The sequence below is a fragment of the Cladophialophora carrionii genome (assembly GCF_000365165.1).
Source record: "Cladophialophora carrionii CBS 160.54 unplaced genomic scaffold supercont1.2, whole genome shotgun sequence".
NCBI classification, from domain to species: Eukaryota; Fungi; Ascomycota; class Eurotiomycetes; order Chaetothyriales; family Herpotrichiellaceae; genus Cladophialophora; species Cladophialophora carrionii.
Genome location: NW_008481827.1, coordinates 1,791,955 through 1,818,168, shown reverse-complemented (window position 1 = coordinate 1,818,168; position 26,214 = coordinate 1,791,955). Strand labels below are relative to the sequence as shown.

At 54.4% G+C, this 26,214-nt stretch overlaps 8 protein-coding genes across 8 annotated transcripts; 3 read left to right on the top strand and 5 right to left on the bottom strand.

Moving 5' to 3' along the window:
• Window positions 1-609: 609 nt before the first annotated feature.
• Window positions 610-3,750, top strand: G647_02725 (uncharacterized protein; the record flags this gene model as incomplete). The annotated part of the gene is made up of 1 exon (XM_008727071.1): window positions 610-3,750. The coding sequence occupies one exon, from the start codon at window positions 610-612 to the stop codon at window positions 3,748-3,750; it is 3,141 nt and encodes a 1,046-aa protein (XP_008725293.1).
• A 1,179-nt stretch (window positions 3,751-4,929) lies between these two features.
• On the top strand, window positions 4,930-6,478 carry G647_02724 (uncharacterized protein; the record flags this gene model as incomplete). Its single annotated transcript, XM_008727070.1, has 3 exons — window positions 4,930-5,362; window positions 5,420-5,708; window positions 5,764-6,478. 3 exons carry the CDS (start codon window positions 4,930-4,932, stop codon window positions 6,476-6,478), a joined length of 1,437 nt encoding a protein of 478 aa, XP_008725292.1.
• Window positions 6,479-7,118: 640 nt separating this feature from the next.
• Window positions 7,119-8,675, bottom strand: G647_02723 (uncharacterized protein; the record flags this gene model as incomplete). The annotated part of the gene is made up of 1 exon (XM_008727069.1): window positions 7,119-8,675. The coding sequence occupies one exon, from the start codon at window positions 8,673-8,675 to the stop codon at window positions 7,119-7,121; it is 1,557 nt and encodes a 518-aa protein (XP_008725291.1).
• Window positions 8,676-9,421: 746 nt separating this feature from the next.
• On the bottom strand, window positions 9,422-10,471 carry G647_02722 (uncharacterized protein; the record flags this gene model as incomplete). The annotated part of the gene is made up of 1 exon (XM_008727068.1): window positions 9,422-10,471. One exon carries the CDS (start codon window positions 10,469-10,471, stop codon window positions 9,422-9,424), a length of 1,050 nt encoding a protein of 349 aa, XP_008725290.1.
• A 1,198-nt stretch (window positions 10,472-11,669) lies between these two features.
• G647_02721 (uncharacterized protein) lies at window positions 11,670-12,068 on the bottom strand (the record flags this gene model as incomplete). Its single annotated transcript, XM_008727067.1, has 1 exon — window positions 11,670-12,068. The coding sequence occupies one exon, from the start codon at window positions 12,066-12,068 to the stop codon at window positions 11,670-11,672; it is 399 nt and encodes a 132-aa protein (XP_008725289.1).
• A 2,009-nt stretch (window positions 12,069-14,077) lies between these two features.
• On the top strand, window positions 14,078-19,997 carry G647_02720 (uncharacterized protein; the record flags this gene model as incomplete). The annotated part of the gene is made up of 5 exons (XM_008727066.1): window positions 14,078-14,551; window positions 14,604-14,857; window positions 14,918-15,000; window positions 15,059-15,319; window positions 15,370-19,997. The coding sequence occupies 5 exons, from the start codon at window positions 14,078-14,080 to the stop codon at window positions 19,995-19,997; spliced, it is 5,700 nt and encodes a 1,899-aa protein (XP_008725288.1).
• Window positions 19,998-21,323: 1,326 nt separating this feature from the next.
• Window positions 21,324-21,821, bottom strand: G647_02719 (uncharacterized protein; the record flags this gene model as incomplete). Its single annotated transcript, XM_008727065.1, has 2 exons — window positions 21,324-21,716; window positions 21,774-21,821. 2 exons carry the CDS (start codon window positions 21,819-21,821, stop codon window positions 21,324-21,326), a joined length of 441 nt encoding a protein of 146 aa, XP_008725287.1.
• A 1,811-nt stretch (window positions 21,822-23,632) lies between these two features.
• G647_02718 (uncharacterized protein) lies at window positions 23,633-26,011 on the bottom strand (the record flags this gene model as incomplete). The annotated part of the gene is made up of 3 exons (XM_008727064.1): window positions 23,633-24,711; window positions 24,767-25,174; window positions 25,231-26,011. 3 exons carry the CDS (start codon window positions 26,009-26,011, stop codon window positions 23,633-23,635), a joined length of 2,268 nt encoding a protein of 755 aa, XP_008725286.1.
• Window positions 26,012-26,214: the final 203 nt, after the last annotated feature.

Genomic DNA, 26,214 nt, shown 5'->3' with positions numbered 1-26,214 from the left:
ACGATCTTGTGCAGAACGACTCAATACAGCCCTGAATATCGAGATAGTCGTGCAAAGCAAGGCCCTGGCTTCTATGATTCCTTGGGAAACCATTCTGGGTTCTGCGACTGACGCAAACGATGACAGATCCTGCAAGTTGGTCGGCCTTTCTTGGACAACAAACATATCGTTAGGTATGTTCGCGAACCATCCCAGCGCCCTTCCTTTCCCTGCGGCATGAGAACGTCGCTTGTGGTGCGGACTTCGAACAGCATGGGTGTCGTTCAGCTTATCTGCTACGCTCCTAACGATACCTTTCTCCTTCCTCCAACTCCTACCTCAAACCGCCACAACATGGACATTACTAACACAGACGAAGGTGATTGTCGACAGACAGGCGATGGCAGTCACCTGTTTACTGGACCGCTTCTGAGTTACCCGATCTCGGAGTACCATGACAAACTGCCACTACGGTCGAACTCGGTCAGTCGCACTCAAAAGAGGGAAAGAGTTATCCTGACCTCTCTTCAAGCGGGACAGATCAAAACAGCGAGAGTTGTCATATCTTGGCTCCACCAGCCGTCATCTCCAGCAACATCCAAGCACTCTTTGAACGCTGAGTGAAGCAACATGTCTCAACATGCCACTCAACCTGCAACACAGCCTGCCAGGTTCCGGTACAACCTCTCGAATGTTTCTGATGAAGATGCTACAGATGTCATCTGTATGCTGACTCCCACATCGCCATCGGCGTTTGAGGCGGTCAAAGCCAATCTACCACACGCTCCCCAACACATTCTACAGAACCATGACTTGGAAGATCTCGAAGAAGAAATGCTCTTCGGTTCTAATCAGTCACGAGACCTGGCTTTGCGAATGTCCTCGAAGGTCAAGTGTCCCAAGGACGGGTTCCGTTTCGGCCGAAACCCCAATCAAAGTGATGTGCTGTTGACCGGCCACGAGAATGACACGCTACTGAGCAAAATTCATTTCAAGATATATGTCAACAATCAAGGCAGTCTGATGTTGCAGGACTTGTCTACCAATGGTACTATTGTGGACGATGTCCACCTGAAGGCGAGAGATCGACGAGGCAAACCTGTCCTCAAACCCGCCACTACAGTCCTCAAGAATGGCTCCCTCATCCGTGTCGTCTGTGGTCCAGACAAGCAAGAAGTCAAGATGATGGTACGAATCCCGAGCCGTGGAGATTTCGAAGATGCTTACGAAGAAAATCTCCGAAAATACCTCGCAGCAAGGGGTGATGTGGCTCAGTTTGCTTCCATGAGGGAAAGCACATACGGCAATCATTGGAATGGCGGCTCGTTGTACAATTTCACCGGGTTGCTGGGCAGGGGCGCCTTTGCCACCGTGTACAGAATCCAGACCAAGAAAGAAGGTGACTTGTACGCAGCCAAAGAGCTTGACAAACGGCGTTTCATTAAAAATGGTGTTCTCGACCTGAAGTTTGACAGCGAGCTCAACATCATGAAGAACCTCAAACACCCCAACATTGTAAACTACATTGACTGTCATAACTACCAGCATTGGATCTACATCCTGATGGAATTCGTGCCCTATGGCGAACTGGCACAGCAACTGCGGAATCGAGGAGCAATCCCTGAAGCGGACGTCCAACAAATCGCCAAACAAATATTGCACGCGCTCGACTACCTCCATCGCAGAAACATCACGCATCGTGACATCAAGCCTGACAACATCTTGATAGCAAGCTTGAACCCATTAATCGTCAAGCTGTCAGATTTTGGCCTGTCAAAATGTGTCACCGATCAGGAGACGTTTCTCAAGACGTTCTGTGGGACGCTTCTTTACTGCGCCCCCGAAGTCTATCCTGACTACGGAACCTATACTCAAGGGTCTGCTCCAAAGCGACGGCGCGGCCTTGGCGAAGCTGCCACGAAGCCTCCACCATCTCCGTATGACCAGTCCGTGGACATGTGGTCGTTCGGCGCTGTCATCTTCCATCTTCTATGTGGCAAGCCTCCTGTAACCGGGAGGGGTGATGATCGCGGCGCGCAAATGTTGAACAACATCATGACGAAAGAGGTCGACTTCGAGCCGCTCAGACAAGAAGGTATCTCGGAGGCGGCTGTTGATTTCATTGCAAGACTGCTCAACCGCAATCCTGCTTCTCGACCGAAAGAGGCCGAGTGTCTGCGACATCCATGGCTGCGAGACGTACCTGATAATTGCAACTACGATGATGTCGAGGAGCCACTTGTTGACGTGGAGCATCAGCTGGAAGATATTGGTGAGCTGAGTGAAGACTTCGTGGATGATGACATGATCGATAACTTGAATCAACTCAATCAACCTGCGTCTTCTTCCCCAACTCGACCAGCGAAGCGAGCTCGTACATTCGTGGGCGCGCCGCCTACAGCGAGCTCTATCACCTATCCATATCTGCCAGGAGCAGACCAAAGCCTTCCACCACTCCCTCACGAAACAGGGCCTCCTGCACAAAGACTGTTTGGGGAAATATCCGCATCGGTGTTGCGGAGTTCAGGCGTCTTTGGCGGTGAGCTTAACCCTCTCCCTTCAACAACCCTCGTCAATAACATCCGGGACGGCGTGGAACAAATCAGTGTGAATGATTTTGTGGAACGTCCGTCATCGAGGCGTGCAGAAAGCGAAGACAATGCTGGTCAGCCACTTCAGTATCCACAGGTGCTGGAGGTGCCTCCAGCTCAGACCGCTTCAGCTGCAAGCCTTATGGGGGCGGAACAGCAGATCGGCCAACTCAATATGTCTTCGGAGGGAGATATTTCAGACGCTCCGACTCCAGAAACGACGAACCCTGTTACCCCGGAAACTCGACAGATGTCCCCTTCCGATTCCCTCACGCCCCATGTTGGCCCTGGGCTGGCTGAACCTGCGCAGCCACTAGAAGAGCCCATCTGCACACGTCAGATTGACCTCAACCTTGTTCAAGACCCAGTCAACTTTCAAGCGGAAATCGAAGCACGAAACGCCTCCAGAGCCAACAAGCTACGGACCAAGGCAGAGACATTCCACGTCAATATGGCCGGGAGGACCCGCTCTCCTTCCGGTGAACTCGCCGCCACTATAGACGCGAAGACGGGCCAAGTCGTCCAAAATGCAGCTCGAGCTGAGCAGCGCTTCAGTCGCACGATTCAAGCTCCTGCAGACACAGACGGGACAAGCTCGCAGACTACGCAGTTTATCAAGCCTCCTAGACGCTATGGGAAGCTCACCAGCATGCCAGGGTCATTCGCTAACGTCACAATCAACCTCGAAGCGAAAGACACCATGTGGGGTCGAGGCGATGGCTGCACGATTCGATACCCGAACCTTAGCGACGCTCGTGTGCCAAAATACGCGCTCAAGATTTACTTCTGGGCACCGGGCATGGCGCCGTATGTTGCTGGTGGCGGACAGTGGACGGACGTACCAGGTATTCGCACGCTTATTGCCACCAGTGCCAGCAGGTGTATCTGGGTCAACGGTGTCGCGTTGCGCAAGGAGTCCGCGTCCGGTGATGCGTCGTACTATGGGAAGTTATATTCCGATGACATCGTCACCGTCTACGATGATGCTGACGGGTTCCTGAAATTCAAGGTGGAAATCACCTTTGGTGGAAGTGCTCGACGGCGACCTGCCAGCGAGAAGGGTTTTGTCATTGAAGAGGAACACGTTCACCATCAGAGGATGAAGGAGCGGGAAAGCATGCGGTTGAGCATGAGGGAGGATGGCGGTGAGGTGGCCAACCCACCGGTTGCCCCTGAGTAACATGTGTATGTAGGTACGTATCCTGAGATAGCCTGAAAATGATGTGCAATGTGATCATGATGTGCTCCGTGAGATAAATGGAAATACGAGATACATTGCACAGCGCATCTAGAAATCTCGGGAGAGGTCCCGCCGAGTCCAACTAGGTACGGTAGGAGGGCGGTTGGACCGCTAATCGATGGGGAGTGACGCCAGGCACAACGAGCCGTGATAGGTTGCCGGTGCGCTTATCGCCCCTCTAGGCGTGGTCCAGGGCCGCCTAAGAGCGGAGATCGTGCAGCGGAGATGCAGCTGCGCCGCTGTGACAGTCACGACAGTGTCTCAAGAGGTTCCACTGAGATGTCCCTGTCCCTTCAACGCGGTACTCGTACTGTGGTGATTAGACTCTTCCTCATAGTGATTTGCAGTTCTTTACCATGAAATAGAGATTTCGGCTCGATGTCGAGTTTATCTGGTGGAAAGTGCAGGCTTCGAAGTAGAGTACACAGTAACATGTCAGGTCGCGGCTTTGACAGCTCCGTGCCGCAGGGAGACAGCCGTTCGACTGCGGATGCTAGAAGATGGCATTTGGATTCTGAAAGGCAACCCAGGAATATTACTCCGTACCGTGTACGGTGTACTGCAAGGTGCCATGTCCGGCTGCGGTCATCCTCGCGGACTAGCACTTTCCTCCTCAAGCAAGTCATTAACTAACGGCGACGTCGCTGCAGGTGGGCGGGGCGGACTTCCTGGTTCAGGGATTTGTAGCCGTTGAACGTCTCCAATAATAACTTGAATTCCATGAAGGCCTCAGCAACATTGGCAACGCCCTCGCCCTCGCCCTCGCCTCACCAGACCGTGAGTGGCCTCCAGTAAATCATCCGACGTGTGGTTGCTCATGCAGTCGCCTTTACTGAAATTGTTTTGTTGCTGGCCTGCGGATGGGCACCAGCACCGACTTGCCTGCTGAACCGGCGAAGTGAATCAAGTCGTTTTCATCTGCCACACCCGCACTTTCTTTGTCCAGGTGCCATTATCGGCTGCGCCGGTTCCTCGTCACTGTCCTTCGCGAAAGACAGCCGCACCAGCCGCACGACCGGAGAACCGCTCTACAAAATCTACGGGCTGCGAATCGTTGGCCTTCCTAATGCGCATGCAGAAGCCGCACGTCACGTCGTATGACATTCACCATCTGCTCCGATGTCCCGATCGGTTTCACCATTACCTCCTAACGGACGATGGAACTCACCAGGCCTGACCGACCGCAGCCCGACCCCCAACAGCTTGTATGCCGGAGCCCGCAATTACCACAATGACAATGACGACCAGTGGGCGGCGGCAAAAGCAAGAAGCGCACAGGTTAGAGGACGTCCCAGCATACAAACAAAGAATGAAGGCTTCTTCCTGCGGTCCAAGCGGAAAATCTCGACCCTCCCCGTCTTCAGCCCCTACACTCCTCTCTCCGCCAACTGGAAAGACCCAGAGAAACTCGGCCGCAGCCGGTGGTATCCAAGAGGTGGTGGCAACTTGTCCCGGATCAAGACCTTTGCCGGCAATGTCTTGCGCAGGTTCAAGTTTCTGTTTATTATATTGTCCATTGTGACGTTGACAACGGTACTACTATCAGAGACAAGTGTGTTCCCGAGAGCGTCGCCGTGAGTGAGAACACGAATGCTGACAATGGCTACAGACGCCCTGAGTCGGTATCGCGGCAACTCTCACTTAGGAGGCGGAAGCAAATTCGTCATTGTCCTTGGAGCCAACGAAGGCGGAGGTGTCATGGAGTGGAAAGGTCCCCGGGAATGGGCCATCGAGCGCGACAGTGTTAAGAACAAAAAGAGATATGCGGAAAGATGGGGATACCACCTGGACATTGCAGACATGAGCACCAAGAAGAGATATGCCCATGAATGGCGCGAGAGCTGGGAAAAAGTTGACCTGATTCGCAACGCCATGGCCAGATATCCCCATGCCGAATGGTATCTACATGTCTTCTGAAGTTGTCTGTGTAACAATGACTGACTTGCGCGATAGGTTCTGGTGGCTGGACCTGAACACCTTCATCATGGAACCCTCCATATCTCTGCAAAAGCACATCTTCAACTCCCTCGACAAAGAATTGTACCGCGATATCAATGTCTACAACCCTCTCAACGTTACCCACCCACCCGAGACCGAATTCCTTGACATTGTCGCCAGGTCTCCCACGGGCGACAACTTGACATCCTCAATCGATATTATTGTTCCCCAAGATTGTGACGGTTTCAACTTGGGTTCTTTCTTTGTCCGACGGTCTCCTTTCACAGATCGATTGCTTGATTTATGGTGGGACCCGGTCCTGTACGAGCAGAAGCATATGGAATGGGAGCACAAAGAACAGGACGCGTTGGAGCATCTTTACGCTTCTCAGCCGTATATCCGGACTCACTTTGCATTCGTCCCTCAGCGGAAGATCAATTCTTTTCCGCCGGGTGCGTGTGCCGCTCAGCCAGCCCCCGATCAAAACGCCGACGAAGGCGAGCCGATTCTCGACCCTAGGTTCCACTATAACGAGGCAGAGCGGGACTTTATGGTCAACATGGCTGGTTGCGAGTGGGGTCGAGACTGTTGGGCCGAGATGTACATGTATCGCGAGCTCAGCAACAAGCTGAACCGTTCGTGGCGCGAGAAGGTCAAGGCCGACCTAATCCGGAGATGGACGAGCTTCAGGAAAACACCTGACAAGGAAAGCACGACAAGGGAGGATTAGATGTCCACCCCAGCCCTGTTCCAATGAAGACAGCCGGGGGGCACTCCTGTTCAGAGAGAGCATGAGGCGACTATTGTGCCCACAAATTACGACGACCATGGAGCGTTCTTGCAGGGCCTGCTGGAGTTCTTCGAGCGCATATTTCAAGGAGTTTCGGAGCGATATCAAGACTACTGGGTGGGATAATCTGAGCAACTACAGACGGACCTGACTGGTGCTGGAGTGCCAAAGGAGACAAAATCACCACCAGAATCATGCAATTGGGCCATGAAAAGTCGAAGCTCAGGTTTAACATGTACACTTAGAACGGTGGGCGTGGATACTGCCCGGGTTTGCTCCCAAAGGAAAAATAGACGGATGGAGTTTGCGCGGGGATAAGACAGGGACAACAACATGACGCCAACCAGCGTTCGGCATTTTGGGGGCGGAGATGTAGAGGGGTGTGACAGTGTTGTTCCGGCTGTCATGTCAATGGCACGATCATACCTTAAATAGAAAGCACTGACCTTGGTGTTGTATTCAGTTGAAGGTCATGGATGTCACACTAGGGAGCAGCGGAGCGTAAATGCAAAAACAGCTCATTGATCGGCAAACCTTCCCAGAGGGATTCGTATTTTCCTGTACTCGACCTCTCAACACTTCAACACTTACTTGGGATCGAGCTTTTCCCTCTAGCTCTTCTTCTTTTGGATATCGTTGCCTTGGCCGCGCCACTGTCTTTGGTGCTCTGGCGAGACCCAGAGATAACAGATTGCCAGGCTGGAAAACCTTCTGTCTCCAATCGCTCCACACGGTCCTTTTCCCTCTCGCCAGCATCTCTCAGTGCAAGACAGTCATCGATGTCCTTGAGCATACGAGCAGTCTTCCGCTTAACCATCGCGTCCGTCCGGTGCACAATACTCCAGCCCGAGCCACCACGGACGTCCTTCATCTTTGAAATCTGAGCTCGCAGTTCAGCGAGAATGGCTTTGTGGCACTGGAGGATCCTAGACGCTCCCTCGGCAAATGAAACACCTTCGACTGCGTTGCTCGGTTCTTCGTTGTCGGAAGATGATGATACAGCATCCGTGTGAGCATGGTCGTTCTGAGGTCGACCGTCGTCGTCATCATCTCGGTCCTTGAATAGCGTCCGCAGTTGGTCCAACTCTGTGTTGGCCTCGTGCAGCCGCTTTTCGAGGTCCTTGACGTTGGATTCCTTCAGCTTCCTCTTCAACCCGCTGTTCTCTGCTCGCAGTGCTTCGACCTTGGTGCTCTGATCTTTGAGCCGCGCGTTCTCTGCTCTCAATTGCTTCACTTCCTCCTGATCGTTCTTTTGGTCGCCAAGTCTAGTGACCTTCTGGCCCAGCACAATAGCCTCGGCGCGCTTCATGGTGTCGCACATGCCGTCGATCTTGGCATTAATACCGCGAATCCACATGTTCTTTTCCCGGCACTCTTCAATGAGCTTTGCGTTCTGTGCCTTCAGGGCTTGGTTCTCTTCGTCGGCGCTTTTCAACCTTGCCGCAAGTTGTTCTGCCACCTCATTCAGGTGCTTCTTGTCCTTTGATAGCTCACGTGTCCTTTCCACCGCTTTGGTATAGTCCGACATCACTTTTGAAATCCTGTTTCTCAGGGCGAGGCTGGTTTCTTCGAGAGCCTGAAGTGCATCGCGAAGCTCGGCAGGACACGATTTGGCCATGTCTTGCTGGGGGACGTGGCCACCGGTGCATGTTTGACTTGCCTGGAGCATGACGTGCAGGATATGAAACAAGTGTCCCTGGACGCCGTCCAGCTCGTCGACCATGAAGGTGATGGTGTCGGCGAGCTCTTTGATCTTCGAGTCCTTGGTGGCGTCGACACTCATCGGACTTCCGAACTGCAGAAGAGCGCTTTTGGAGGAACGGATCCCGGCGTAAAGCGTAATGAGCATCTGCTGGCACTGGACCAATTCTGCCGTCAGGCTTGCGTACGTCGCCGACAATCTTGTAGCCTTTGCATGGGAGGAGATCATGAGGTGGAACACAGCAATGCTCTGCTGCACTGACTCCAGGTCGATTATGGCAAGCACATGGTGGTAATGGGGGAGGATGTCGGCATACTCGGTCGCTTGGTCGGGAATGGAGACTGTCTCCAATCGTCTGTGGATCAATTCCATCTCTCTCTGGACATCCTCTCGCGGGATGCCCGGTGCATTCTGAACTGATTGCGAGGCACCCATTGTTGTTGACAGAGCTGGTCAGTTCGTCAGTCTACGATTCTGGGTTCAGAGACTCAATGGCTTGGAAATATCGTACCAGGGGAAGCAGCGCGACGGAGGACTTTTTCAACAAGTTTGCCAATACCTAGGGTGAAAGCGACGATGCATCGAGATTATGTGTTCCAGGCTGGCTGCATCAAGATGTGAGGCGCGTGATGACAAGAGGATGTTTGTTGTGTGCAAGAAGACGTGTCAGATGGTATATGCGCGGCCAGGCAGTGGGTGAGTTGGCAGTTGGACTGAGACTTGTGACCGTGAATGTGACTTTCGTTGTCTGTGTTAATACAGCCACTGCCTCGAGCGGCTCCGCTCTTCAGCTCACATTACTACAAGGCTTTGTTTATCCACTCTTTGACGGGACGTGGGAGGGGAAGAGAAACGTTCAATACTGTCCTAGAGGCACAATGCTGCTTTGTGAGGGTGTTCGATCGCAGGGCAGCAGTTCTCGTGGAGGCAGCAGGCTTCACACAGGAGACAGACTTCGCAGGGGCTCCAGTCTTGTTCCATTCAGCTTTGTCAATGTCTGGAGCTGGTGCCCATGTCCACCGATACGAAGACGCCGGTGTTTATTTTTACAGTCGCCGCGAGACTTGCAGATGTGTAGAGACAGTGCCTACAAGGCCAGATCCATGGTCACTCATAGTCTTTTAGTCATTATCTTCCGATATCCCTCTCTATACATTTCGTACGTTTAGAGGACACAACCCCTACTTGCCGCCCAACCATGCCTCGGTGATGCGACCCAATCCATCCTTCAACCACGGAGTCTCCAGCGTGACGCTCGGGTCCGTATCAAAGCCATGTTCGCCCGGCTGCACAACCAACTCAACCTTGGCCTCGCCAAACTTTTCCCTCGCCCTCTCGAGCCACTTCTCACTGCCCTCCACCGGCACCGCACTATCCTCCCTCCCATGGATGATCAGAATCGGGGGCACATCCCGGCCATCCACGTCCTCGATCCTCTCCAGGGGATACAAGATCTTGTCCTCGCCCAACAACTTCCGATACAACCCCTGCTGCACGATCGACAGCGCAAAGGGCAACCTGTCCGGCGGCGTCGCGCTACTCACCACCGTCTTTTTTCCACTCTTCTCCTCCTCCTCCTTCTTTAGCATCCTGATATGCTCGCCAAGCACGTCCTTGGGCAGAGTCGGCGCCCCCAGAATCACCTTCTCATACTCCTCCGTGTAGAAGGGCGAGGCGACGTCCAGCACGGGATACGTGGCGATGCAAGCCGTGGCCAACCCGCCCGAACTCCCCAGCGCGGACTGCACGCTCAAATACCCGCCCGCGCTCTCGCCCGCGACGAGCACCTTGGTCAGATCGACTTCGACTCCGGCTCCGGCCTGGAGGAGACGGCCGTGCAAATACCGCGGGAAGTCATCGCGCAGCCAGGTCCAGAAATCGTGCACGTCGGCCATGATCTCGCGGCCGGTCGATTCGGGCAGGAGTCGATAGTTGGGCAGCACCACGACGGCCGTGTGCTGCAGGGCGTAGTCGACCAGCCATTGCGGGAACCAGTCGTCGTAGAGCGCGTCGCCCGTGACCAGGAAGCCGCCGTGGAATTTGACCAGGATGGGCCGCGGCGTTGGTTTGGACGACTCGGCTGCGGTGAGGGATGTCGCGGCGGCGGGCGTGATGTTGGCGAGCAGGAGTTTGGGGATGAGCGTGTGCACTTGGATGGCGTGGTCGTCGACGGATTTGTAGCTCGTGCTGAGGATGGTAAAGGGCGCGTATTTGGGTGAGGAGGCCGACATTCTAAAACCCAAGGCACACTGGCGGTATGACCGAGTTTGTGATTGACTGTGTGTGTGAGGCGGTACCGACTGAGGACTTGCGATCTGGTAGACCGGATAGATAAGTAAGCATGTAGTCCTTCCTATGTATGTTAAGACTCTTTGGTGCGGAGATGATTACTGTACCTCGTCGGTCAACTCGTGATTGTCGGACTGAGAGATGGGTGGGAGTTCGATCCGTGTGCCTATATCAAATCAGAACCAGTCCGACTCCAGATGTCGAATGCTGAGCTTCAACCTCGAAAGTCGATGAGAGTCAATGCCAGGACCAGTACGGGCACGGCTTGCACGACGTTTGCGGATCGAGTATGTATATATTGCAGTCTCGTATGTACTCCTACCCGTGCGCTCTCTTCCTCCAGATGTGCTGATGAATGTGTAGATTGGGTCGTGACTAGAATATCTGTATAGGTTATATACTAGAGAATTCGTGCTCGTAGTGGTGACGGCAATAGCCCCACGAGCCTACAGACAAGTAACCGGATAGCGCACTTCTCGGTGTTAAGATCCGAAGGTGGGACACCGATACCAATTCTAGGTACCCAGTACTCTAGGCAATGTCCGAGTACAGTAAGTACATGTCTAGATAGCTGGGTAGTTTGTTAACGCCGTGGCGGCACCAGGCACAGCCGCCGAGTGGTTGACTGGGGCGCGAACACCCACGCACGCCATGCGCCCATGGCACCATGGCACAGGAGAGGCCAGAGAAGCTCATGTTAGCCAAGTTATCTAATGTGTACGGGTACTGTAAGACACCAGATGCCAAACGTCAATGGCTCGAATGAGCGAAAGTGTTTTGGCAGGGCACGTCATACATTCAGTGACACTGTATACGGCGGACAGTTTATTCGAGTTCCAGTACCCGGTACGCCCGTCTGGAGTCACTCTCCCGTAGGCGGATATACACGGCACAGTCGTGAGAGGAAGATTCTCATTCGGACGACGAACACGCCGACAACTGACTCACCGGGGCGTAAGGGATTGCTAATCCAGATCGCAGTCGTCGCCACATGGTTCTGCAGGCCAGGCCAAACATTGCGCCGAACAGGCAAGGAAAGTATCCGAAGCGATACATTACGCCGGCGACAGGAAGGGGACCAATTTCCAACACAGAATACTGCAACGCAACACAACACAGGATCACCACCGCATGCTCTCCCTAACCACCTCCCTCCTTTGCACCTCCCCCACTGATAACCCTCTTCAACCTCTCCCCTACAGTCCCCTTGCTGGCCCGCTCCTCCTTCTTCCTCGCCTTCTCGGCCTCTCTCCTCCGTTTCCTGTCCTCGGGCGTCTCTGGCGCGGGCCATCCCCTCTCGCCAGGCGCTTCGCCCTGCATGGGTCCACCCCACGCCAGCGACTTCAAGCCCCAGCCGCCGTTTTGCAAGTCGGGTAGAGTGCCGTCTGAACCCGGGTTGACGTAGAGCTTTGACTCGGCGAACTCTTTGAGCGCGGCGAGTTCCTCGGCGCTGTTTGCAAAGCCGTGTTTCGCGCGGTAGGGCGGGAGGCGGTCGTGTTTGGGGTCGACCGGGTTGGTGTACGATGGGGGAGAAGACATGGTTTGTGTCAGAGGCCTCTACGGAACCTGGTCTTTTAAATACTTGGACGACCGGCGAGACAAGGCTGTAAAGTTGTCGCGAACGTGTCTGGCACGACAGATCAACAATCGTCTATTTCGTGGATATAAGTCCTCTGGCGATGGGGTTCTCAAGTAAGAATCATTCGCAAAGGCATCCGCTGTCCAAGTCGGGGTGAGAGCTGGTTCGTAGTCGTCTACCTTGCCAAAACACAGACGGTTATATCCTGCAGGTGGTTGATGGCGTTTTCCACCATGCCATCGTCGGGGACGAAGGCCGAGAATAAAGGTGGAACGATGACATTACCTGAGCCCGCGTGATGATGGTTCCATCTCAAAGGCGACGTCACCTAAGAGGGCTTTGCCGTGTCACACGGCGAGCACGCACAACGAAAGCCTGCCATCATTGGTGGTCAGCTCGGGCTCGGTGATTCCCCGCAAACTCATGCCAGGCCATCGGTTGGGCCCATACGAGTATTCCTCCTATCACACCGTTTTGGAGTACTGAATTGTTTCGTTTTCTGTATCTGCTAGCGGATGTCCTCGGACCACCAGCTAAAGTACTCGCCTGTTCGTCTGTTGCCGAAAATCCACCTAGATCTGACTATCCCGTAGTCATGTGCCATAAGGTAGTCGGTACCTCACCAGAGATGGCTCTGATAGGCGTCGATGGACTCAAACGCGAGCCCCTTTCGCTTCGCAGCCTTGCCAAGAGCAAATGCATTCGAGCGCAAGATGTGTGCGAAGAAATGAAATTTCCATTGCAAGTGAAGCTGCGCGCTTAGACGAGACTGGTAGAACCTGAGGGGGTTGCACACATCAATACACAGGACAAAACGCGTTGCTGCCGCGGCTGGCTGGATGCGGCAGAGGCGCGTTGCGTGTGTGGTCTACTGCTCCGCGCGTCTCGGAAACGGTGGGCCATTGCTGTCCAGACGCAACAAGCGCACGCATACGTTGGCGGGCCACCTACGCCTCCCGTTCTCCTTCACTTCTCGACATCCCTCTACGAGGTACATCCTACCCTTTGGCGTTCTCCGCGCAAGAGGTAAAGATGGATCCACGGTACGATTCGGCTAGATTTCCTTCCATTGCGATGAGATTAGCTGCCGAAAAGGGGATATTCCAGCTCCGGGAGTGGCAAACACGCGTCCTGGTTCAGCGCGGATCCGTGCGGTCGTCTTCACTCGGATCTGGTCTGATGTGATACTGTCAGAGTACTCTCTCAAATCTTGGTCGGCTCTCAACTGGCACTTGCACCACTTGACTCAACCAGATGACGACGAGATCAGCCCAGGCGCGACGTACGCTTCAGTTGTGAACCCGACTGTCAACATCCTGGCTGGTGGCCTACCCCACACCTGCCACACAACTCCTCGACGTGTCAACCAAGCCGATGTTCCAGATCCCCTTTTACAGGAAGTGACACGTAGCTTCGGAATCTGATTTCCAGCACAGCATACTCAGGATGGCCTCGTACCACGCTTCATGGCTGGCAGGAGGCCGTACGACCATGCAGGCTCGGAGCCTTACAGAGATTGCGAAAACAACTAGGAGGCGTTCCGCCCTCCTTGCATACGCGGGTTCATCCTGTTGTCGCAGATGTCGCCTACAGCTTCGCTTCCAGGCGTCTCTTTCTGGGTCTGGGTTGTCGCTGTACGGCCTCATTGAATAACGAGCAATGTCAAAAGTCCAGCCCTGCCCCTGATTCAATCCTGTTTCGCTGACTACCTGTTGGGGATTTGTGGACCGATTGACAAGCACCTCAACGCTCGAAATTGCGTCAAGCCCAAGACCGAGACTCAGATGATGCGGCTTCTGCGCCCCAGCCTTCGCGGCCTCTCCCAAGAAAGAGACTACTGAAGTCATGATAATACGGTGACTCTACCCTCTCTCGCAAGTCGGAAGTCTGCAGTCTTTCCACACCATCGTTCATTGCAGATATCTCTGCAGCCACTCCTTTTCACGGTTCCCTGTGCTCTTCAGTCGCTATGGCGTCGTCCACTCGTTTGTCAATCCAGTCACTCACTACAGTTTTGCTTTCTTTGTATCTAATTTTCGTATCGCACGTCGATTCCCTTGCTAGCACAGACACCATTACATGGGGTGGCTCCAACGACCGAAGCGGCTACCAGAACAATCACAACATGGACCCGGCTGTGGTTGGAAGTTCTCAATTCGGGCTCCTCTTTAAGGCCCGCCTGCCCGGCACATATCCCATCAATGGTCAGAACGTCCCTGAACAGATATTCTCCCAGCCGCTGGTATATACTGGCTCCGATGGCGTTCAGTATGTCTATGTTGCAACAACCCAGAATAATGTGTACAAACTGGCGGCAAAGACCGGCGTTATTGTCGCCTCTCGAAACCTGCATCGGCCATTCTTGGTCAGCGATCTGGACGGATGTGTTGATATCAACCCAACTGTCGGTGTAACAGCGACTGGTGTCATTGACCCAGAAACGGTACATTCGTCCCCTCCAACATAAGCATGATGGTTAAGTTTGACATATACAGGACACATGGTACTTCACATCCAAGACTTATATCGATCAGAATCTTACTGGGGCAAACGGCCGTCCGAATGGACGCTACTACGTTCATGCCATCAGTACTGTGGATCTCACCGAAAGACCCAATTTCCCTGTCAGCCTTGAGGGTATGGTGGCCCGCAACAATCCGGTGCGATCGTTCAACGGTGGGATTCATCACCAACGTCCTGCGCTGCTCCACACCGGCGAATATGTCTACGCTGGCTTTGCGAGTCATTGGTGTGTAGAACTCCTGCTGCTCGTTCCCACACACAATTACTGACGGGAATGTGCTGCTAGTGTGCTGTACAACTTTACTGGCTGGATTGTGGGCTGGCACAAGGGCACTGGACAGATCGTGGAGAGATTCGCGACTGAAGGTGGTATGTGGAAATGCAGTTCCGACCTTCGAAAACAAAGGCGTCTTTCTGACTGTCTTAGCCGGCGTCGGTCCCAATGTTCCCGGTGCGGGTGTGTGGATGTCAGGAGGCGGCCTGGCGAGTGACGATAAGGGCTCGATGTTCTTCGCTTCCGGAAATGGCTATGCTTCTCAGCTCGCTGGCGTCCCAGTCAACGGACGAAGCCCACCTACCGCTCTCGAGGAAGCCGCGGTTCACATGGCAATCAACGAAGACGGCTCTTTGAATGTCGTGGACTTCTTCATGCCTTGGGAGAAGACCCAGCTTGACGGTGCTGATAAAGGTATGATTCGTCCTCTTGAGCACGTTAGACTTGGAACTGACCGGGAACAGATCTTGGCACGTCACCGCTGGAAATACTCCCGAGTCAATTCTCTTGCGGAGATATCAAACGCATTGGTGTGGTCACCGGCAAGAGTGGAAAGACCTATTGGCTCAACCTCGACAACCTTGGCGGCTACCAGAATGGCCCGAACAAACTCGACAACGTCATTCAAGTCTATCAAAATGAGAACTCGGTCTATGCTGGTGCTGGTGTGTACCCTCTCGAAGGTGGATACATCTACATCAACGTCATCCAGTATCAGACACATGTGTTCAAGTTCTCCTGCAACGACGGCGTTCCTTACTTCAACAAGGTGGCGGACTCTCCCGAGAAGAATGCATACGTTCTCGGTGTCGGTCATGGCACGGTGACCTCGCTCAACGATCAGCCTGGAACGGGCCTGGTGTGGACATCCGATGTCGAAGGCTCCAACCTACGCATCTATAATGCTATCCCGGATTCGAACGGCCTAATGACGGAGATCAACTCCTTCGTCACGCCCGGAACCACCAAGTTCACCAGACCTGTGTTTGGAGATGGCATCGTGTATCAGGGTACGACGCAAGGATACTTGTATGCGTATGGCGCGCCTGTCAACTTGCCCTTGAACTGCACCTCCCTGCATTTCGGGACAGCCAATCTGAACACCACCACGGCGCCGATGACCATTCAATGCACAGCGAACACTGCTGCTACAGTCACTGCTGCAAGTCTCTCAGGCAACCCGAACTTCGCCGTCAGTGCTTTGCCCGGTCTCCCTCTCGCGATTGCCAAGGGCCAACGGTTCTCATTCCAGGCGACCTTTACGCCGCAGACAGTCGGGCCCTTGTCTTCGTCTGTCATCCTCAACACCACCCAACAAGCTGCTGGCTTCAGTATCAATACGCCCGTACAACTCAAGGGTACGGGTCAAAGCCAAGCTGCTCTGTTGATGACTTCACCAAATACAGTCGGTTGGAACGGCGTCATCACGGGACAACAAGCTGGGGGCGTTAATCAGTCTGTGATCATTAGCAACCTCGGCAACAGTCCTCTCATAATCAGCAAGGTTCAGTATTCCATTGTTGGTGAGACTGGGCCCTGGATTACCCCAAATGGTACGCAGGCGATGACTGTCGTATCCGCTTTCACCTTCTACAACATGCCGTCGTCGATACCGCCAAACAGCGCTGTGACGGTTCCAATCAACTTTAAACCGTCATACTCGGCCAATTTCGCTGCTTTCGTCAGTATTGTCTCTAGTGGCGGCACGAAAGTCGTCGATGTGCTTGCAGCAGGATCGGACGAGCCAAAAGCCGTCCTTGAATTCGAATCACCCAACGGAGGCTGGGTTCCCTACGACAACACCACTGCGTTTAGCTTTGGGAACGTCACGGAAAACACGAGCCAATTTCTCAAACTCCGTCTCAGCAACAACGGGTCTGCAAATGCTGCCCCGATCTCAGTGACTGTCAGCAAACCTCCATTCGGTATCTCAGGCAGCATCATCGGTGCCAACAACGCGGTCGATCTAGCGGAAGGCACACTTGTCTACGCCGGGCAAAACCTCACTGCCACGCTTTTCTGTTCCGTTCCGAAGAGTCAGATCAACGTCGATCCCTACAACGGCACGGCTCAATGGACAATGAATCTCAACGATCCTACTTTCGGAAAGCAGCACATCGAATTCTTTTGCAACGCCGTCTCGGAGCAGGCGCCGCCCTTGAACCCGATTACCCAACAAGGTACCTACAGATATGCTGGCTGCTTCAAGGAGAATAACCCGGATCGACAACTCCAAACTGCCATCTACAGCGGGCCGGCTAACACAAACGAGAAGTGCATAGGCCTGTGCTCTGCTGCCGGCTACATCTTCGCTGGCACTCAGTACGAGCAAGAGTGCTGGTGTGGCTACAATCGGCCGAAGAAAGTCGTCGATGACGCCGACTGTAACTTCGCGTGCGACGGCGATGTCAATGAGGTCTGCGGCGGTAATGGGATTGACGAGGCAGGGTCTTACATCTCACTCTTCGGCGACATCACTCGCTGGAATGGTAATTCTACAGACACACCAGGGCCGTACGTCAATCCTGGAAAACTCGGCTTCGACAGTGTCGGATGCTACACCGAAGGCACCAATTCCCGCGCTCTCAATGTTCAACCCCAGTCCAACAACACCGTGGCCGGATGTTTGAAAGCCTGTCAAGGTTACTTATACTCTGGTCTCGAATATGGCGGTCAATGCTTCTGCGGGAATACGTTGGCAGCTGGATCCGTAACTGCCAGCGCCACAGACTGCAGTATGACATGCAACAACAATCAGACCGAACTTTGTGGAGGCCCAAGCCGACTCAACATGTATGTATATGGGAATGGTACCCTGCCTGACACGCCACCTTCCACTGGCGGAGGCAACAACAATCCCACTCCACCGACAGGACCTACCGTTCCGGCAACCATCGGCAACTTCACTTATCAGTCATGCTACACCGAAGTGGCTGGTCGGGCCCTCGCTGGCTTCGCCCTTGCGGATAACAGTATAACACTCCAAACTTGTGCCAGAAACTGCACTCAGTATCAATACTTTGGCGTCGAGTACGGTCGTGAATGCTACTGCGGGAATGCACTTACTTCAGGAAGTGTCCCGGCAACGGATGGCCGCTGTAACATGGCCTGTTCTGGCAACTCAAGCTTCACTTGTGGTGGTCCCAATGGCTTGACACTGTACCGGAACACCAATTGGTCTTCTTCGACCCCTCCTCCTCCTCCACCGCCACCGAACCAGCCATCCAGTCCAGTTATCGTCCCCAGTGTTGGCAACTACCAATATGTCGACTGTCATACTGAAGTCCCTGATCGGGCTTTGACAGCCAAGGCTGTCGCGTCAAAGGACATGACGGTACCGTTCTGTGCGGGCAACTGTACTGGCTTTACCTACTTCGCCATCGAGTACAGCCAAGAGTGTTATTGTGGCAATAGTCTCGCGTCTGGCTCTGTTACCGCAACAGACGGGCGCTGCTCCATGACCTGTGCGGGCAATTCGTCGACCATCTGTGGCGGACCGAATGGCTTAACTCTCTACCAATATGTTGTACCGTCGAGTTCGAGTGCAATCACATTCACAAGTACCGTCAGATCCAGTTCCTCTATGGTCGCGTCGACGTCGACTTCAATGTCGTTGAGGTCGAATTCAAGCACAGCCACAAGTACCACATCGAGCATCAGCTCTAGCTCCTCACTCGTGTGGTCGATTACGACGTCGTCGACTTTGAATTCAAGCACAGTCTCAAGTACCATATCGATCATCAACTCCAGTTTCTCGTCAATCGCGTCGACGTCGTCTTCAACGAGGACCTCTTCTGGCTTGTCCACGGTCGTGGCGGTATCTACTTCTAACGCCTCATCGAGCACCTCGCGTACTGGTAGCTCTACCTTATCGTCAACGACTCCGGCCGATACGACGTCGTCAAGCTTCGGGTCAACAACATCGAGCTCCACGCCAACGACCTCACTGGTTAGCTCCGCATCCAGGTCCTCGTTGAGCACAAGCACAACTTCCAGTGTAGCTCCCGCGACTACAGACTCAACTACCACAACGTATGCTGCTGGCTCTACGACATTGCCAGGCCCTGCTGTTTCCAGCACTCGGACATTATCAGCAAGCACCAGTACAGCTTCAACTTCAGGATCTACCGCCGGCGCTTCGACATCTTCAGCAGGGACACTCAGCTTCAGTACGAGCATTCCACCAACAAATACATTATCCACAAGCAGCACCTTGTCAACAAGCAGCTACGGCTTCAGCACGAGCTTCATCCCTGTCCAGTTGTCGAGTGGCAGTACTGTCGTTTCAAGCACAAGCACAAGAACAACCTCAACGACCACCACAAACCGTCTTACCAGCTCCACCTCGTCTCCGACAACATTCTCTACCCGTCTCCCCAGTACTCTCTCCACCACCTCCTCCCCATCCAACCCGTACTTCCCGGCCGTATATCTAGGCTGCGCCGCCGAAGCGACACAAGGCCGCCTTCTCTCCGCCTCGTCCACCGCATCCCCCGGCATGACCATCGCCATGTGCATCTCCTTCTGCAGCGCGCGCAACCTCCCCCTCGCGGGCCTCGAGTACGGCCAAGAATGCTACTGCGGGTCGTGGGCCACAACCACGACCATCTCAGCTTTCAACGCCACGGGCTGCACGATGCCCTGCGCCGGCGACCCGCAGAGCACATGCGGCGGCCGCAGTCGGCTGAGCGTGTACAACAACACCTCCCTATCCCCGCCGGCCGCCAAACCCGTGCTTCCAGGCGGCTACGCTTACCAGGGGTGTTTCACGGACGCGTCGGCCTCGCAGCGCACCTTGGGCGGCGGGTACGCGTGGGCCAACGGCACGGGCATGACGCAGGAGCTGTGCGCGTCGACGTGTCTGGCGAAGGGGTACAAGTTCGCGGGTGTCGAGTTTGGCAAGGAATGTTACTGCGCCAACGCGCTCGGCATTGCCGCTGCCAACGGTGGAGGAGGTGGAGGAAGCTCAGCCTCCTCAGGAGCAAAGGCCGTCCCGGCGCCGGAGTCGGAGTGTAACATGCTCTGCGTGGGCGATGCGCGTGAGTTGTGCGGCGGCAGCGCGAGGATCGGTGTCTGGATGAGTGGTGGTTGACGAGCGGTGGTTGACGAGCGGTGCTGAACCATTGGTATATGGTGTTATCCCGTACAGATATGGTGTGCCGCGAGTGTGTGCGTGCGTGCGTGCCTGACTGGGGGACTTTATTCTTTCCTTTCTATCTTCCGCTTTGCTTACCATACCTTACCTTGCTATACCTTACCTTTTCCTGCATTCCGGGTTCCATTGCCTTCATATAACTGGCGGATGCGTGCGTCCCCTGTGCTCATATCGTCGAATGCGGCGCGCGCGCGCCCGCGCGTGTGTGTCTGTGTATGTATGTCTATGGGGTGAAGAATAAGGCATCTGGGCGTCTGTGCATCCGGTCTCACGGACGACTGATTCGACTGATTCGACCGAGTCGACGATAAAGCGATGTTGGGGGCAAAAGCAGACGAAACTCCAGGCACACCGCTCCCATCCTTCCCTTTCTTATTCTCACTCTCTCGTTCCATTTTTACCTCTTCGGTGGGGAAGGGGCTTGCCTACCTACCTACATACCTACCTACGTGGATACATACAGACATACATACAGACATACATAGATAGATCCTTGCCAGGCTAATAATTCATGCTGTGATGGGATTCTGATCTTCCATGTCTGACCTCTGTACTCCGTACTATGCGTACAGTAGTAAGCTTGAGATTCAATAAAGGCCAGGTGAAGGCCGAACTGGATGCTTTTGGGCAGAACTACATTGTTGGTCGGTAGAGGCTGGTGACTGTACTCTGTACAGTAGGTCTGACGCAGTGTGTCCTTGAGGCCGGCGCGGTCTTGTCATGAATACTACCATTGCGGCAGATACCTTACTCAAATGTTGATGCTTTGCATTTCCGACTTGTTTGTCTATGGCTAAATCCCACACCATATTGGCATCATCTGCTCGGTACTCCTCGTCCATCCAGGGCCCCCTTGGTCACCGTCGCGGTGGATATTGAGTCCCCAAGTCGGCCGTCACCGACTAACAGATCGTCATCACAACACCGGCGTGCTTGGACAACGTCCCCGCCACCGACCATCTCAAAAAGCGCAACACGGCCCAACAGCAACCCAATCGGCGCCAACGCGTCCAAGCGTATGCAAGCTTGAAATGAAATGGTATCTCAATGATCAGGACGTCAACATCAACAACAAATGAAACAAGCATCGTAAACATTGATACAACCACGCCGCATAAACATCATACACAACCCCAACATTGGTTTGCTTCAACACCTTGGGTGGAAGGTGTTGGGCGACGGCATCGGCAAGCTTCGCCACGGCCTTGCCCGGTCAAAACCAAAAAGAATCCCAGAGCTTTCCTGGTCGAAGCAATTCTGGCCTCAAGCCTTGAGTGCGGTTTTCTCATCGATAATGGAGAACGCGTTCGTTGTCTTTGTGATGGGCCGCTTGACCCGCAGGACTGCGTCTTGGTTGGACATTCTTCTGCCAAGGGCACGTTCGACTTTTGCGCCCAAGCTCAGCTTGCTCAGCTCATCGGTCTTCTTGAGGGACGGCACGAAGCGCTGCTGTTGGAGGTATTTGTTCTCTAGTCGGTCGAGTCCTTGCGTGACGTGTCGAATCTCAGCCATACCGACTTCGGGACTGACGGATATGTTCGCGGCGGCAGCGCCGGAGACAAGTGTTTGAGAGTTGGAGCAGTTGCTGTTGGTCGTAGCGAAAGAAGGAGAGGCAGAGTAGGTCGAGTAGCGTTTGGAGGTGCGCTTCGACGTGACCTGTCAAAGACCGTTAGCTATAATTTCAGTAAGATTGCATTTGGAGTTGTCACGCACGCTTGGAGCCATGATCGGCCTTTGAGACTCGAGAGACCTGCGAGACATAGCTGCGGTGGTGTGTTACAAGCACGTGGTGGTAAGAGAGTCGAAGGGTGGTGCACGGCGGCTGGGAAGAAGTGGTGAACGAGTGCTGTGTTCCGTCTTAAGTTGGGGGAGACGCTGTTCCCGGTCGACAAACAGAACGAGCGAAGTGCAGAGCCGGAAGCGGTGGCAGTGGAGTTCTGATTTGTCCAAGTGTGTTCCCAAAAGCGCAGTTACGTTGATGATCAAAGCCGCTTAGGGAGGGGTTGGATGCTTTGAGTGCCCAGTCTATCCTGACGTGTCGATGCCACGAGGTCGAGTAGAAAGAGTCGGTGTGGTGACTGAGGTCCGATAGTGATACTCCGGAGAGAGCTGACTCAGGTCTGGTTAAGATGGGCTGGAGAGAAGGATATGTACGAGTACGGCTGGTGGCTTCGTGATTCGGATTTCCGGCGAGTCGAGTGAGGCAGCTGAAGTGAGAGGAGGAGCAGGAAGAAGAGCGAGGCCGTCGTGCTGGTGAGCAGAGCAACACTTGCAATTGGAAGGAGCGGCCTTGGTTTGGAGTCCGTGGGTTCTTCCGGGGGTGCCTGTCCAATGGCCACTCTTACCGGTGAAAGCCACGAAATAGCCAGCTAGGGGCGTCACTGGGCGTTCACTTGGGCAACAGCCCGTTCCTTGATGGCCCCTGTCTACTCCGTACCCAGGATCCCAGTAGGCGCAAAAACACCGTCCACACTCCCTTGTGCCTTGCTGTTTTCGTCGTGCCTGCATGACGCCACTGCTTCAGAATTGGCATCCAGAAAGACGCATGGTTCCACGGCTCCACGTGGTCCCGACCTGCATGCCAACCTTGACTCCGTCCATCCAGACTCTCGCACCCTCGTGGCCACTCATTAGCACAACCGTCGTCCCGGGCTGCATGAACGCCAGTGCTAAGGATGTCTTGAAGCTTTCGTACCTGTGGTCTAGAACATGTTGACAGAGGTTGGTGGTGCCACTGCGTAATTTTGAGCCTTTGACGTGAAATCTAGGAGGAAGCTGAAAAGCCACATGCGATTCCAAGCGGACATCGGACGACCAACTGCTCCCCTCAAGCCAACGAGCAGGGATTTCCGTTGATATCTCTAAGCGAGGTACAGTAGGGTTCTGCCGTTCCTCACAATTAACTTCCGGACAGATCCCTGAGGAACGTCGGTATCTGCTCGACCGTTGACCGGTCGCGGAACCTATTGTTTCACGGCCATGCACAAAGATACCATTCCCGGGCGTTGGATCTGACCATGCAACCCTGTGTTTCACGACCTCGTGTCTGCGGTCCCCACTTCCCTCGCCAGCAGACGCTCACTCTCCTCCCTCACTTCCCGTTCTGGGGGGGCACAATCTAATCTCACTCTTTCCGGTCACGAAGAACGATGGTCAGCCGAAAAGGTGGAACAAATGCGAAGGATGTCAGCCACAAGGCGAGAAGTAGGGCCAACAGAAGAGTCGTTCGAGAGTGTAACCACGTAACCGCGAGTGATCTTCTTGATGACGACGACAGTTTCCCGCCAGAATGGGAGAGCAGAGTCGCGTGCTTTCTGGATTCTGCCCTGCGATACTGACCACATGGGGCCATTTGGAGCGGAACGGAATCTATCCAGGACCGAGGAGGCGGCTGGAAGTCGAGATATGCATGCCTAAACAAGCGCTGCTTCAGCAACGCATGCCTGATGCTACGAATGCCACTGCACAGACCATGCTGTATCCGCCCAGAATCGTGCAACAACCTCATCATCCTGCTGTGCCCAACGTCATCAATCATTCATCACAGCCGTGCGGAGAGGACATCCCATCGTTCATCCTTCGTGCCAGCCTAAAGACTCCCAGACCTGCGTCCACCAGTCATGAATACTTCCTGTCATACCGAAGTTCTTTGCCAGCCAAAACGCCAGTCCACCCATTACCCCAAAGCTGCCCACGATCTGCAACGCGATCCAGCCCCTCGTGCGCAAGGAATCTTGCCATCTGAGCAGTCCCAGGGGATCATGCATCTGGTAGCTTGGGACTGCTTCGCCGTCGCCATATGTGATGCTCCCCTTGCCATTCTTCCGCACTAACGCTTGAGCATTGTTGACGGGCACAATCTTGCCATCACGCACTTCCTCGCCCATCTTCTCCACCAGCCAGACAGCTCGCTCCCCCCGGGCCAGTCGCTCATATCTCTCGCGTTCGCGCTGTAGGCTCAACTGCAACTCGCTCGCCCACTTCGAGAGCCTGATTTGGGCGAGCCGTTCTTCCCGCTGCGTGTGGTCTGCGACCCTGGCTAGTGCCCAGGAGTTAGACGTATTAAGTGAAAATTCTGACCCTCCTGGTATCAGAACGCCCGACTGCGACGGGCTGAGTGGTGTCTGCAACGGTGACGTGAGAATGGAGTTGCGCACAGACGGATTATATGACCGAGGTGGAGAGGATGCGAGGGACGGCGAGCGTGGTGCTGAGACCAGTCTTGGATGCGAGGCGTGCCAGGCAACAAGCTTGCGAGCGGCGGTATGGCGCAGATATGCGATTGTGTCGGGCTCGAACATCTGTTCTATCAGGAGGCTGAGCTCCGATGGCAGCAGAGGTTGAATATACTCTGGCGACATGAGGAGGGAGGCGTCCATCGTATCGAGGTCAGGGCCGTTGGTAGAAGTCACCGTGTAGGGTGCTGTCGCTGTCGCAAGCACTCTGTTCGGTTCTGCAGTGGTCGCTGTTACAGCTTCTGAGAAAGTTACAGAGCTGGGGAGGCGAGGTAGACAAGACAAGCTCGGATCGAGTGATTGTTTCAGTTGATCTTGCTCTTGAGGACTGAGTAGGTCGGATTTGGCAATGAGTGGAATCACGTTGCAAAGGTCCGATAGTTGGCGGATTCGCTGGATGTCCTCTTGCAGATTATCTGTGCTCATCGCATCAATCACATATAGGCGTAGCATCGAGGGAGGAAGCCTTACCTTTCGATGTCAAGTACAAGATCACATCAACATGGCTTGCACCCCTTCCGCTGAGCAAACCTGAGAACTCGCTGCCCAGCTGGTCCACGGAGCTCACGGCATTGACCAACTGCGTCTCGGCATACTGGATAACCCGCTCTAGTCTCGCCGAGTCCGAAGTGTCAACGAAGCAGATATTTCGTTCTAGTACCGAATCTCCCATGGACTTCCGCCGGCGGAGAATACGAGATTCCTCCATGGTGGACCACCACTCTGGGTAGGGTTTCGTCGAGGCATAGACCTCATTAATCGGATCTCGGCCTCTGGTGGAGGGGTGGGACGAGGCTGTTGCGGGGACAATAGGATCGACGTGGACAATGTCTTCGCAGAGTTGGACGATAGATTTGATGAGGGATGTCTTGCCGATGCCTGGTCGATCAAGCCGGTCAGCATTCTACAGGAATCAGTCGTGGATTTGTACGCACCTTTTCGACCAGCAACCATAACCTTGAACCTCCCCAACCTCTTCCCTCTCTGTGTGAAAGGCCTTCGAGACGGCATCTTGATACTGGGCATGATGAGTTCAGGCTGACTATCTTGAATGCCTTCTCCGAGCGGCAAGCGTAGTCGCTGTGAAGTAGGACTTCGATCTGGCCGGTCCTCGTTCTCGTCCTCGTCACCACTCGACAGTACTGCCTGGCTGTCCGTCTCGTCGGCGCTGGTCAACAGCTCGTTATCGGAGGCCGAGCTGGACTTGGACAGAGACTGCCGGGAAGCGGGCGATTTCGGACTGCTTGGGAGGGACACCTCTCGCGATGGCAATGGAGAGGGTGTAATAGGCCTTGTCCGTTCCTTATCTGAAAGAGTGGGCTGAGATGGGTGATTGGTACAGGTCTCTGCATTCGCGCTGGAGTTGGACGAGCCTCTTCTAATGAAGCGCCCAGCGGTTCCTGGCTTGATTGTGGACCGCCGTCGACTCCCGCTTCTCGCTGAGCGAGGCGGTACGTGCTTCGCAGCACGGTCGGCTTCTTGCATTGTATCTTGCAGGCTACTCAAGGGCGAGTGGTAGGACATCGCGGCAGACGCCCGCTCAGCGTGTTGTGGCCCCGCGCCGCCATCAGGATCTCGGGATAAGAAGAAAGTAGTGGCAGTTGTATTGGTACATCGATCACGGTCACTGGTGAGGGAGGATGCATCGGCGTTGGATGACTTGCGAGGGCGGAGTGGTTCGGCTGCATTGCTATCGAGGCTGATGCCAGGTCTCATCGTGTGGTCATAGGAGCTGGTGTCTTGTAGGTCTGGACGCCGGCTTATGATAGGATATTATAGGGAGAGGATCATTGCATGCGAGGCACAACTTCAACACTGGCACCTGACAAGGAATGGTACGAGTGAACATGTCACCGACCAATATTGCGGCCTGAAGTTACTCCTCAGCCTCGCCCATTCAGGCCGACCTCGCCGACTAC